The 13,233-nt window shown below is 43.1% G+C and overlaps 3 protein-coding genes across 3 annotated transcripts; 1 reads left to right on the forward strand and 2 right to left on the reverse strand.

Moving 5' to 3' along the window:
• Positions 1-88: 88 nt before the first annotated feature.
• Positions 89-4,124, forward strand: O0I10_004313 (uncharacterized protein; the record flags this gene model as incomplete). The annotated part of the gene is made up of 6 exons (XM_058484372.1): positions 89-107; positions 162-354; positions 420-1,821; positions 1,877-2,784; positions 2,842-3,089; positions 3,142-4,124. 6 exons carry the CDS (start codon positions 89-91, stop codon positions 4,122-4,124), a joined length of 3,753 nt encoding a protein of 1,250 aa, XP_058344997.1.
• A 120-nt stretch (positions 4,125-4,244) lies between these two features.
• On the reverse strand, positions 4,245-8,232 carry O0I10_004314 (uncharacterized protein; the record flags this gene model as incomplete). Its single annotated transcript, XM_058484373.1, has 19 exons — positions 4,245-4,400; positions 4,454-4,535; positions 4,593-4,906; positions 4,961-5,146; positions 5,220-5,417; positions 5,480-5,554; positions 5,609-5,722; positions 5,778-6,096; positions 6,148-6,292; positions 6,343-6,433; positions 6,490-6,713; positions 6,764-6,865; positions 6,918-7,121; positions 7,181-7,229; positions 7,282-7,636; positions 7,698-7,759; positions 7,813-7,885; positions 7,941-8,041; positions 8,101-8,232. 19 exons carry the CDS (start codon positions 8,230-8,232, stop codon positions 4,245-4,247), a joined length of 2,982 nt encoding a protein of 993 aa, XP_058344998.1.
• Positions 8,233-9,078: 846 nt separating this feature from the next.
• O0I10_004315 (uncharacterized protein) lies at positions 9,079-10,740 on the reverse strand (the record flags this gene model as incomplete). Its single annotated transcript, XM_058484374.1, has 6 exons — positions 9,079-9,124; positions 9,194-9,588; positions 9,645-9,984; positions 10,051-10,236; positions 10,294-10,550; positions 10,633-10,740. The coding sequence occupies 6 exons, from the start codon at positions 10,738-10,740 to the stop codon at positions 9,079-9,081; spliced, it is 1,332 nt and encodes a 443-aa protein (XP_058344999.1).
• Between the last annotated feature and the right edge of the window lie 2,493 nt (positions 10,741-13,233).

The raw sequence follows: 13,233 nt of genomic DNA on the forward strand, positions 1-13,233 counted from the left end.
CATCCTGATTGCACCTTCTTGAAATCTACCGTCATCTACGTCATTGAACCATTGGTGGTAAATTGCCCCGTTTATTCACGTTTATATAATGGCGCGCTCAAATCGAGGTATAGTATATATAAGGTCAATATCTCTTTTACATGTTTTAACCTGGGTCGCAGTAACCAACTCGCCACGCCTCGGAGGGAGCCGACAAGCATCCGATATACGATGCTTCAAAGTGCTTGGGCTGCGGACAAATACAGTTGCTGCCAGTATCCGTGATGTATTTTCACGCTGGGGACAAGTGGAAAGAGTGGAACTCAACTTGGATGAAAACGAGATGCCAGATGGAACCGCTATTGTTCTATACAAGTACGTATTTCTTATATCTTATTCATCAATCAAAATCATGTACCAATTCCTGATGACTTTTGTAGACATCGTCCTCTTACCCTCGAGTTTTTATCGAATCAAGTGGTTATTGACAGACGATCGGTGAAAATTGAGACCATCAAGGATGTGCAAAACACTGACTCGCTCTTTCGTGATGGACGAAGAAGTCACCGTACACGTGCATCTGCCAAAGCTTTATCCCTTGGTGTCATGGGTGGACCCACAACCTTTATTGAAGAGTGGAGCACTGACAATGAGGTGGCAATGGTGATCAATTATGACCGACGGCAAGTCCATATCTATTTCAACCAGCATCAAGAAAAATATCGTCTCGAGTTTTCGTTCAAAGATATGGCTACCGGCGATATGCTCATTGAACGTGACAACAATACAACTTTTTTGACGATTGAGCTCAAATTCCCTGCGAGATATTGGCGACAAAATGCGAATGCTGTACAAGAGACAACAACAAGCGTGGTCGTTGGTGGTCAATGGGAAAGGATTGTTGATATTCCACTTCACAAGGATGCAGGCAGCTCAAGGTCTTCTCCAGAACCCACAAAGCGTAAACCCGTCATGCCATTGACTGAGCCTGGAAAAGCAAGACTTGGCGTTTGGACCACATATCGTCTCATGTTTAAGCCTGGTCCACGAGCTATGCAGCAATTTGAACAAATGCTACGTGAGGCGGCTGAATATAATCTTGTGCCACGTGATACCCGTTTGAAGCGTCCCATCCTTGAAGTGGTCAATGCATCCAAATACGGCAAAATCATTACACATGTCGATAGGACAGCAATCTTGAAGAACAACTTTGACGTGCTCTACATGCTCGAATCGCTCATTCTCTCACATCAACTTTGCGAGTACAACCTGGATGAGAATTTTTACAACACTATACGAGAGCTTGATCCTTCAGTAGTCATCGGTGTCTTTGAAATTCTTGTGTTGAGCAAGAAACGTATATGGTCGCCGCTACAAGCAATCGAGGAAATATTCAATCAGAGAGGTGTTAAAGTCAGCCACCAACGACAAATCCCTCCTCATTGTGCACGCATACGAAAGATCACCGTGACTCCAACAACCATGTACCTGCATGCGCCGCAAACAGAGACCACCAATCGTGTCGTGCGTCACTTTTCAAAATACGCCGATCGTTTTGTTCGTGTGCAATTCATTGATGATTGTGATGGCCGCATCAGTGCTAGTCATACAAAGCTGGGGAATGATGCAATCTATGATCGAATATTCAAAGTGCTCAAGAATGGGATTCAGATTGGTACTCGGCGTTACGACTTTTTAGCATTCTCAAGTGCGCAATTACGTGATCATGCTTGCTGGTTTTTCACGCCTACCTCGGAGCTCGGCACAAATCAAATCCGTCAATGGATGGGCACGTTCTCCCAAGAAAAAATCGTTGCAAAGCATGCCGTTCGAATGGGTCAGGTAATTAGTATGTTTTTCTTTTCTATGTTAAAGATATCTAACGTCCCATTGTTAGTGCTTCTCCTCTACACGACCGATTACATGCCTTGAAAGAGACGAAGTTGAAACGGTGGATGATGTTATTCATAATGGCTACACGTTCTCAGATGGCGTTGGCAAGATTTCACCTGCTTTGGCGCATGAAGTAGCTCTCAAAATGGATCTCAAGACGGTGCCAAGTGCATTTCAATTCCGTTTTGGAGGAGCCAAGGGCGTTTTGACAGTATCCAATTTTCTGAAAGGCCGTAAAATTCAGCTGCGTCCGAGTCAGATAAAGTTTCAATCGGATCATTACACACTCGAGGTGATTCGGACATCGACATTGATTGCGGGTTATCTTAACCGCCAGGCCATTACGATCTTATCCACGCTTGGAGTACCTGACCAAGTCTTTATGGACAAGATGCAAAAAATCATCAATGGCATGAATCGTATGCTGAGCAATCCCACCGAAGCTATTCGCACATTAATGCGGAATATCGACGAATTTGGCACAGCTCGCACTATGGCCCGGATTATCCAAGCAGGGTTCCTCGAGAAGCGTGATCCATATATTGTCAATATGATCAACGTGTTTCGTATTAGCATGTTGAAGGATCTCAAGAAAAAGGCCAAGATCATGATTCCCAAGGGTGCCTTTTTGCTTGGCGTGATGGATGAAACAAATACCTTAAAAGAAGGCGAGGTATTTTGTCAGATATCAGAGGCCGACATGACTTCAAATGCTCCAAAACGACGTATCATTACAGGCGAAACGGTCGTGTTCCGCAACCCTTGTTTCCACCCAGGAGACATTCGCGTGCTTAAGGCTGTAGATGTTCCTCAGCTTCGGCATCTTTGTGATGTACTGGTTTTTCCCGCACAAGGATATCGAGACATCCCCAGCATGTGTTCAGGGGGAGACTTAGATGGAGATGATTACACGTAAGTACTTTGCCATCATAGAATGCAACATCATGATAACAAGTATTCCCTGTATAGGATATTTTGGGATCAGGATCTTATACCAAAGGTCAAAAATTATGACCCAATGGAATACAAAGCCGACGAACCACTCCGAGTGGATGAAGTCAAGATTTCTCACATTCAAAAGTTCTTTGTGAACTATATCAACAATGACAACCTTGGTCAAATCGCAAACGCTCACTTGGCAACGGCGGATAGGTCAGCTAAAGGGGCGTTAGATGGTGCATGCTTACGCCTTGCACAACTACATTCATTGGCTGTTGGTAAGTGATGGATGGATATGTAAACAATGGCTTTACTAACATGATGATTCAGATTTCCCCAAGAGCGGTAAACCCGCCAAATTTGAGAATGATCTACGAGTGCGCGTTTTCCCTGATTTTATGCAAAAAAAAGACAAGGATATGTATGAGTCCCAAAAGGTGCTTGGCAGGATATTCCGTGCAATCGACAAAGCTGATTACAAGGAATACAAAACTCAACTCACGGAGGTCACCGCATATGATCCTCGCTTACGAGTACCAGGAATGGAGCGATACATTGCCGAGGCACGTGAGCTGAAGAGGGATTATAATCAAGATGTCTTTGCGTTGATGAATCAATATGGTGTGCAAACCGAGGCAGAGCTCATGTCAGGCTATGTTGTCAAGTGGTTGAAAAAGGGCAACCGTAAAAGTAATCACGAGATCCAAAAGCAGACAATGACGGCTGTTGCAACCATGAAAGCCACATGGAGGAGAAGATTCGAATACGACTTTTTGGTTGGGAACGATAAGACCATTGGCAAAGATCAAATTTCGGATTTGGAAGCAAAAGCGGCTGCTTGGTATTACGTTACCTATCATCCTGAAGAGCAAGTAAGAGACACGTCTGTAGAAGGCAAATTCCTTAGCTTTCCATGGGTGGTCGATGATTATCTATGTGAGATTGCCCGCAAGAATAATAATCGTGTACCTGCTGAAGATCAAACTCGAGCTGTTGATGATGAGCTGGTGCAAAGGCTTAGTCTCGAACAAGCAAGCCGGAAGCCAGATGGCTTTTTCATGACGTTTGAGGAGGATACCGATCTTAGTGACTTTGAGGCTGAGGATGAGCAGCTTAGTGATGATGATGAAGCTATCCCAACAGACGTACTATCGCTTAAGCATATCTCACCCCAATCCCAACAACAACAGCAACAACAACAACAGCAGCAGCTACAACAAGAAGAGCACAAACAGCCTAAAAAGTCCGATGGCCACCGTACACTTAATGTCAATGCCACAGAAGAGGAGCTTGCTGAAGCATTACTATCATAATTTCGCTTTTTTTCTTTTACTCCCCCAAGTCCATATGCTCAAAGTACCTTTACCCAATACATACATTGCACAATAATGATTACACATTACACATGTTCTATTATGATCGCCATTTTAATGCTAAGCTAGAAGCTTATTAAGCTGATCGAGTAGCGTCTGATCGATTTCTGATTTATCAAATCCCTCATGAGCTGATGCATTTGCGTCGCACACTTCCAATGTCTGCATCACCATCTTTTTCAAGTCTAGTGCGTAGCTCGGATCCTGCTTACGAAACTAAAAGAAATCGTTCTATTAGACCATCTCCTAACAAAAAGTCCCGGACCTACCATCAATTTTCGGTTTTTCTCGGCTGACTCGTCAAGTTCGGCTATGTCGCTTGCTAAATCAGGTTCACCATACAAGAAGGCACTAATACGGCAAATGAGTATGACAAGGACGACTGTTTTTTGTCTCATCAACCCTTACTCTTCCTCTGAATCATTCGCTTCTGCAAGAACGTCAATCCATATGGCCATAATGTTGGGTAGCTTCGCGAGAACCGTGAGATTACGTGTCGAAAGCAAGCTGGTTAAACCAATGCAATGTAACTTTCGCGTTTGTGGGTGTCCAATGTTGTCAAATTTGTCCATCCATTTGTCAAGCACCTCGCCACAGAACGTATCACCAGCCATCCCATGTTGTTGACCAGTCATATGGAGAAAGTCGAGAAGGAATTGAGCATCGCAAATAGCAAGCCTTGCAATCACGGTCATGTATGACATGATTTTGTGGGCATAGAGCTGTAATAAAACTAGTGTTAAAAGTGAGATGCTAAATCGCTGATTTATTCTTACCTCCTCCTTTAAGAGCACGTCGATGATATTTACAAGAAATCCTGAATGCGCCAAGGTTTCACGATATGTTGCTGGTTCGTACGAGAGTAATGCGGTTTCTCCAGCGTGAGCAATATGAGATGCTACTCCTGATTTTGCACATCCAACATAAACTGCTAGATTCGAGAATAGTTGCACGCCATATTGCTAAGAATAAGCGGATACTATGAATATCATGTCCTTGATGATTTCAATCCGGTTGGATAATATGAGACATTACCTGGATCATCGTTGCACCATCCAATAAAAGATGACTCTCCAAGATTTTCAGCACTTTAGGGAGACACTCGGTATCATAATCCATCAGACTTATAGCCACGGGAATAAGCATAGAAATCTCAGGTGTGCGTGTCGGGGTTGTTTGCAGTAGCGTCCACCATAAATCCAAAGCATCCTCAAGTAGGTAGACATGCGCTTTCTAATATGTAATGGATATCACGTGAGTTTAGGAACCATGAAAGTAGAGCTTCTTATGCATACATTATTGCGATCGACACAGCTTTGAACGATTGGTAAAAACAGAGAATGTACATGAGTGGATTGTTCTTGGAGAATCTACAAGCAAATTCCGTTAGCAGACGTTTCCGATACAACAGATTTGCTCCTTACCCCAGTGATCTTTGTGAAAGTGACAACCAATGCTGATTGAAATAAAGGCTCTTCTTGTGCTCGTGACCAGTAAGGTGCGAGCAAATCCAACATCTTTGGTATGTAGGGCATCATCTATCCGAAAAAAAATTAGAAACCTTGTAGCAGAATAAATCACGTGATCACTTACATGAGCTCCCGTTCGATCCGTAATGGCATTCAAATCCGATATGAGCTTCATAATTGTGTCGGTCTCCTCAACTTGATTCAGTAGCTTCAAGAATAAATCCATGGATGACTCCAAGTATGGTAGGAAGATGCCAATTTCAAAGTCCCAGTCGTCCACTGCTAGCCGCAAGCTGTGAGCAGCGGTTAAGCGTACAACCATATCCTCTCTTGACAAGAGTTCCACGAGACCCTGGTACACAAGCACTCGGGAATCAGCGCTGATGCCTTCATTAACCCATTTTCCAAGCAACCATGCGATTCTGCGATGAAGAACTTTCATACTTGGATAGCCTTAGTTAACACGTTACTCATGACATATTACCAATCCTTACCTAGGATCCTTGTTTGATATCTCCGGTAGCAGCCGGTTGGTAAGAAATGCTTCAAAGTCAAATCGGCCATAGATGGATTGCACGCTAAGTCCAAGTGTGGCATAAACCGCATCCTTGAATAGAAATTCGCGATAATTCGATACATCTAATCATCACTGTTAGCTCAACAAGCAATTTGCAGCTCCCAATCTTTACCTGTGACACTGCCAATCAGATTTAGAATAATAGGACACAATTGATCGCGGTGATGTGTAAAAAGATCCATAAAGGTCATTTCAGCACAAGGCTAAAGAGCATCATTTCATGTTAGGAAAAGATCCAACGCTAGCATAATCAACTTACTCTAAGTTCGAATTCCCAATTTTCTGAATCCATCGCATTCACAAAGCCTTCAGGATCGTCTTCCCAATTCTCCATATCACTTGGCGTCAAGAGCATATATTGTGAAACGAGGACTTCGGCACATCGAGCGACAAATTCGGAAGTAATCAATCGAGTTTGCAGGATACCACGTGCTTCGCCTTCAAGCGCTTTCTCTTCGTCCGTCACAGAGAGTATGTCTGACGCTTTGATATATGTTAGTAAGCGGTTGTTTGTTTGATGTAATGCTCCTTACATGTGCTCTCAGTGGTAGATGCTGCCATTTTGATGGTATCTTTGATAAGTAACATTCCTTGCAAGAGTAACTGCTCGAAACCAGGATCCCGTGTGGTTGTTTCTTTGGCCATGTTAAGTCAAGAACTAGTTTCCATTTCTCTTGTAGCATTTACCTGATTGATATTGATCAATTAAACGCTTGCCTTCTTGCACAATATGCTCCCAGTAATAACCCAAAATGTCAGGCCATGCAGGACAAAGAACACACGAAACCGGATGTGCTTTTTGTAGTGCCAAGTATAGTGCTCCATGCTCTTCGATGACTGAATGTATCAATTCGTGGGTCTTTGGATTTGTTGCAGAACCAAGTTGCGGGTCTTTATGGAGTGGTGGTAAGTACAGCAGGCACGGCAGTAGTAATCGTCAACAGACTTACAGATCTTCATGTAGTTCTCTAGGCGCTCTTTGCTCATGGTAATGAACATCTAAGGAGGCTATGTTAGACACCAACTCGTAAGCGAATAGCAAAAGTAGTACCTTGGTCTCATCAAATTTATGCACATCATGAATACCGCTAACCAATAGAATCCGCAAGCATTTCACGCACATTGACACGATATTGAGCTCCAATTCCAGATTTGCCATTGCACCCTTTATGAGCTCTGAAATGGTGTTGCTTGTATAATTATCATAGGTCGCTGCCACTGTCTGAAATATTCGGGGTGCTACTTCTGCGAATTGCCTGCGGCCGGAAGACAAGAGTCGTGTGCTGAGTTCATAAAGTACTTCATAGAGCATCTCAAAGGTGCGATCATGGATCAAGCGTAGATGTGCTTCGCTGTTTGCTCCGGGATCTTCAATCACTTGAATCAATGTAGGCATCAAATCAGCCCTGTGTAGCGTCAATAAGTCAGTTACATGACCAGCCATAACCAATACAATTCCCCCCTTACCATTCCAGAGGATAATCCATCCTTGCGATACGAGCGACAATGACCGCGTTTTGAGCAGTGAGCTACTTTTACCAAATCAATATCCCATGTCATATCCAAGATTGTCATCCATTACCTTCTTGCTAGGCTCCGAGAAAAAACATAGCAGCCTCTGCCGAATGATTGCTTTTTCCTCCGCATTGATAGGACTATAAACTACTGTCAATATCGCGCTTGCACAAGACCATGAATCGAACTGCTTACTTCTTTGCCGTCTTTCTCCAAAAACGGTTGATGCCATTTTTAAGATAAATGCCAGCAAGGAATCGCACGTCGTGAGCCACAGCCGGATCGTGGAATATACTCTGTTCAATGTATGTATAAGGTTCTATAACATGTTGAATGAGGTGACAGGCCAATGTACCTGAAGAGTAGCGAAGAAATGCGGTTCATTTTCCCATTGTTTCAGTAGCTGTTCGGCCTGTCGAATCCTTGCAAGATCTTGGGATGTCGCTTCATGAAGTACGCCAAGGAGTTGACTGCGTGGGTCGGCCATTGTCAAGTAAAAGTGAAGAAGGCGATCGGCGTTGTTCACGCCTTGAATTCAAGGAAATTCACTTGATTCCCCGCCGCCGTTTGTGTGCTTACTCTTTGATTGTCATACTACATGTACTGCTATCCCATCGCTTGCATGAATCAAGTAGCTACTTGATAGAATCACCTTTATTACACAAATAAAAGATCTTGGCATACTTATCGGTATATCTCGTTTCTACTTTTTTGATATGACCTGAGACTTAAGACATGTTTAAGAAAAACTCGCCAGCTAATCGACGTATTCTTATGTAAGATGAATAACCCGGTTGGCCGGAAAGCTAACTGCGCCTGTGCATTCGAAAGCTGATTTCCGGAATTTAGGCTGCACACAGCTTGTTGTCGAATATTACACACTTGTTCGTCGATCTTAACCTTGAGCAAACGAACATGATCTCGTGTCTTTTCGAGCTGCTGGATTATCGTATCGCAACCTTCCAATATCAAATGATGTTCTTCGGCTGTAACCCATATATGCTGTGCACACATCTGATGTAGAAGGTTTTGCGTTTCTTCATGTTCATTATGCAGTATGGCTAATTCCTTTTCCGCATTGCGTAGCAAGCCCTCATTATACCGAACATGCTTTTGCCAAAACAACATGTGTATTGGATGCGAAATCTCCGTGGGATGGCTCCACATAATCAATACGGAAAAAAAAGAGATGATCCTGCACAAGAGCTTAGTTTATTAGTTTTTGCTAAGAAGAACAGCGCAAATCGTAACTATTTACATTTGACTTGTTTCCTTTAATAACAAAGAATGAGTCTTGCATGAAGGGAGGGGAGAGGACAAAGAAGGCTTTCAACTATAATACTTTTAGCCAATGCCAACCATTTAAACGGGTATAATCTCTAAAGCAAAAGATCATTGAGTCAAATAGAAATTGATGCATAAAGCTCTCCCATGATGCGGCTATTTACCCTTCATCTGGTTTGTGAATTTGATCCACTGCTACCTCGCCTTGTGTAGGCCAACCGGATAATTGCTTATCATAATGCACCACCGCATCCAAATGGAAACCAGAATCCGAACGTCGTGGTGTGTATATTTCTTCGCCATCAGGACAGAGCTCGAGTGGGATTCTTGGAATATTCAGCAGATCAATAGCATTGATATCCACCCGCGCTCGTTTCAGTGGGTCACGCTCTACTTGTTCGTATATCCGTGGTCGCTTATCCTCCTGAAAAAATGGATGTTCAAGTGTCTCGGATGCTTGCAAGCGGCGACCAGGATCATAATATAGGAGTTTGGAAAGTAAATCCACCATAGACGGCGACGCAGAAGGTATTACTGTATGCAATGGCTTCGGTGCAATCTAAGTGAAGAACGTAAGTCCAAAAGATCCCATATCACACACCATACAATAGTTACATTGGGGAAAATGAATCCGATACGCTGCGCAAGCCTTACACCTTCACGCCATTGATTCTCTGAAACTAAAGGAGGTGGTGGCCTTATTGTTGACGTAGATACGGATTTCCTCGCAAAGCCTGGGCTCGATCGCTCCGGTCGCACGTTTGCTTTTCTTACAAAAGGCCTTGTACCAGGACTCCCCAAGATGTTGCAAATACAGTGGATTTGATCGATTTGACTCTTGCCAGGGAAAAGAGGAGACAATAGCATAAGCTCTGCAAAGATGCTGCCTGCTGCCCAAAGATCCACGGGAGCCGAATAATGCTGTGATCGCAATAGTACCTCAGGTGCCCGATACCTTTGTAATATTGAATTATATAAATGATCATCCTTTATACACATGTCCAACGCAATGAATACTTACCACCGTGTACTCACATACTCGGTATATGGTTCTCGGCTATCAATTCGTCTTGCTAATCCAAAGTCGGCTAGTTTTATGATAGGATATTCATCCGAGGTCTTGGTGATCAGGATATTCTCTGGCTTGAGGTCGCGATGGAAGATGTTTTCACTGTGTATATGCGCTAAAGCTTGCATGATCTGTCGGCTGTAGAAAGAGATGGTTGGTATGACAAACTAGCCCTAATATGTATGTCAGACTTACAAGAGGCGCCGTATTTCACAGTGCTCTAATGGTATACGTATGTGCCGTCGATGCTGGATATACTGATACAAGTTGCCACCGTCAATGTACTCCATCACCAAGTGAAGTTCATCAGTGGAAGCAATGAAGCTTTGGTGAAGCTGAACAATATTCGGATGTCGGGTCAACAAGCGAAGCGTTTTGTATTCTCGTAAGCTGTAGTCGGTCACTTCTTCCACGCCATCAGTTGATCGATGTTTCACTGTCTTGACGGCAACCTAGCAACGACAACAACAACAGCAGCACATTAGAAATTCCTTTGCCTTCAGTTACTTGGGACAAAGCCGTAAAGTCACTTACAACTTGGCATGAGCGTTTATGTTTGGCACGATACACTTGTCCAAAAGCACCATCACCGATCTTGTCAAGAAACTCGTACTCCAATCGTGACGAACCAGGTGTTGGCATGTTCTTACAGAAGCAAGAGGTGGAATAGGGCGCTTATCAGTAGATAAGGATCAATCCTCTAGCCAATCAATTTCTGATGATTGCGCACCGGCGCGGGTCATTACCAAAAATCCCCAGTACAGAATAAGGTGATTGGGCATATCTGTTCTACACATCATACACGTTGCAGAGCCTTCATCATAATGCGTGAGTGTCAATCATGTCATTGGGATTATTGAATGTTTGATCTGTGTATTAAGTTGTTGAACGTGATACGATACTCGGCGCGGATTTCAGGTATAGCTAAGTGATGTTACTAAATTGATAAACTATTTACAGGTGAACTAAGCAAAGTCTGTTTTTTCTTGAATGCTTCTCCAAGGCTTGTCGGAATCTTGGTGTGTTAAGGGTCTCCCTGGCATTCTTCTCCCATCCTTCTTCATCAAGGGCCGGCGTTGTAGATTCCACGGTGCGATAAATATCCAAAAGTTTACCAAGGTCATTCAGAAAAGTGGGCATTTCTTTGAAGAGAGGTAGGCAGGGTGATTTGGCAAAGCTCTGCTAACAAATAGACACCTTATCATACAAGGCTTCAACATAAAATGTGATTTTGCAACCTAAGTGATGTCTTAAGTAAGTCTTTCTGCATTACCTTGATGATGCTTAAGTATTGTTATGACTTACCAATCGCTTGAAACAATATCACCTTATTAAGCTTATGCTGATCAATTGCATCCTTGCCGAACACACCTATCCGTACAAAGTCCACACCCATGCTACGACTATCAGCACCATTAGGCTTCACTTCTCCAAATATCCTGCTTTTTGTAAACTGCATCTTTTCAATGTCACTCAAAATAGCATCTGGTCGTTCAACTCGACTGGTCCTGCACTTCCTTTCCTCTGCATTAATTTCTGGTCTGTTTCCTACATTAGCTTTCCAATAAAACGTAGAAGATGTCTTTCCTTACCATTACAATCTACTAGAGAATGCATGCATATACTTTTGTCACCTACAAAGGAGTCTCGATTTTCCCATCAGTTTAGACCCATCAGTTTAGGCATACTTTTAATACATGAGTGGTAGTTATACCTACCCTAAATAAAGGATTCATCAAGGAACACAGTGTAATGCAATGATGTGAGCTATAGATGGCAACCAAAAAGATGAATGCATGAGTACCCTCATCTTGGGGATCGCATTAAGACCATCCTTGAGACTTACTAAAGGCCACTGATGAGGATGTGAATGCAAGTAGAAAGAAAGGACGTATGATAGTGTTGTTGCAAACAGCCTTGTTTATATATGAGTGGGCGTGGAAATTGTTGTCATGGTTGATCAAACTGGTAAAGTGATCAAGCATCTTGGAGTACGGAGTCTAAGTGAGTCTAAGTGAAGGTTTTCTTGAATCCATTTTAGTTACTGTGAATTTCGAGCGACTCTAATGAGTTACGCATCTGCCTACTTCAATGATCCTTTATGCTAAAGGACACTTTTTTCCCATTACAAGGGTAGTACTTGAACTGTCTGAGTTCTATGCTTATCATTGCTATACTTATTGGATATGCTGTATACAATAGAACCCTTTGCAGTTATTTGAATAGCTCGTTGGCGTTAGACATACGCTAGAACTTAGATATAAATTATCATTGCGTTTGAAGAGCCAGCACCAATGATCAGTGGATGATTGTCATTGACTGTTAGTGGTCCTCCACTTTGCATGGATGAGAGCAGATGACCCAATAACACATTTCCCTAATGGTGGTATTTTAAGAAAGTGTAGCTTTTATTCTCCCGCCAACTATTAATTCGTTTAGGATATACGTTGTCATGCAGTGTAAGAGGAGTCGGACTGACGGGGAAGATGAATAGGTTACACATGTTGTTGACAGGTTGCACAAACGGATGGTGATGATAATCTTGGGCAATGTTAGTTCTTCATACACAAGCTATCGATTGATGAGAAAGCTATCCATGATATACACGCATACCATGTTTGAGTATTTACACGTTTACATTTGATGCAGGATTACACATTGGATGTTCCAAGTTCAGGAGTTTGTTGGCTGCATAATACCAAGGCTGGTGTCACTTTTGCCAGAGATACATAACGAGGGACTAGTAGTTGATCCATACTGATCGAGGTATACATGTATGCATATTCATAAGAGGAGCTGCGGGGGGTGGGTGGCTGTATCAAGGACGGCGAGAGGCACCAAAAAGAGTCCATCCCACCTTTCTCCACTCCCATTTTACACATTCAAGGTGAGACACACCCCCATTGACGACCTACAGCGCATTTACTCCTGTCATGCTCTTTAATGCAAGACCTAGATGGGTGAACCGGTGGTCAATGGCGACTCTTTCAACTACAACAAGCACGCGCGCAATCTACCCATGTTTCAAACTTCCATTCCCGTACAACAGGTACGGCCAATCGCTGCAGCGCTTTTACTGCTCAAGTTTGACATTGTGGCGCTGAAGCTCGTGTGTAGATTGCTGTTCTCTCGTTT

The sequence above is a fragment of the Lichtheimia ornata genome, assembly GCF_029851405.1.
Source record: "Lichtheimia ornata isolate CBS 291.66 chromosome Unknown scaffold00015, whole genome shotgun sequence".
Lineage (NCBI taxonomy): Eukaryota > Fungi > Mucoromycota > Mucoromycetes > Mucorales > Lichtheimiaceae > Lichtheimia > Lichtheimia ornata.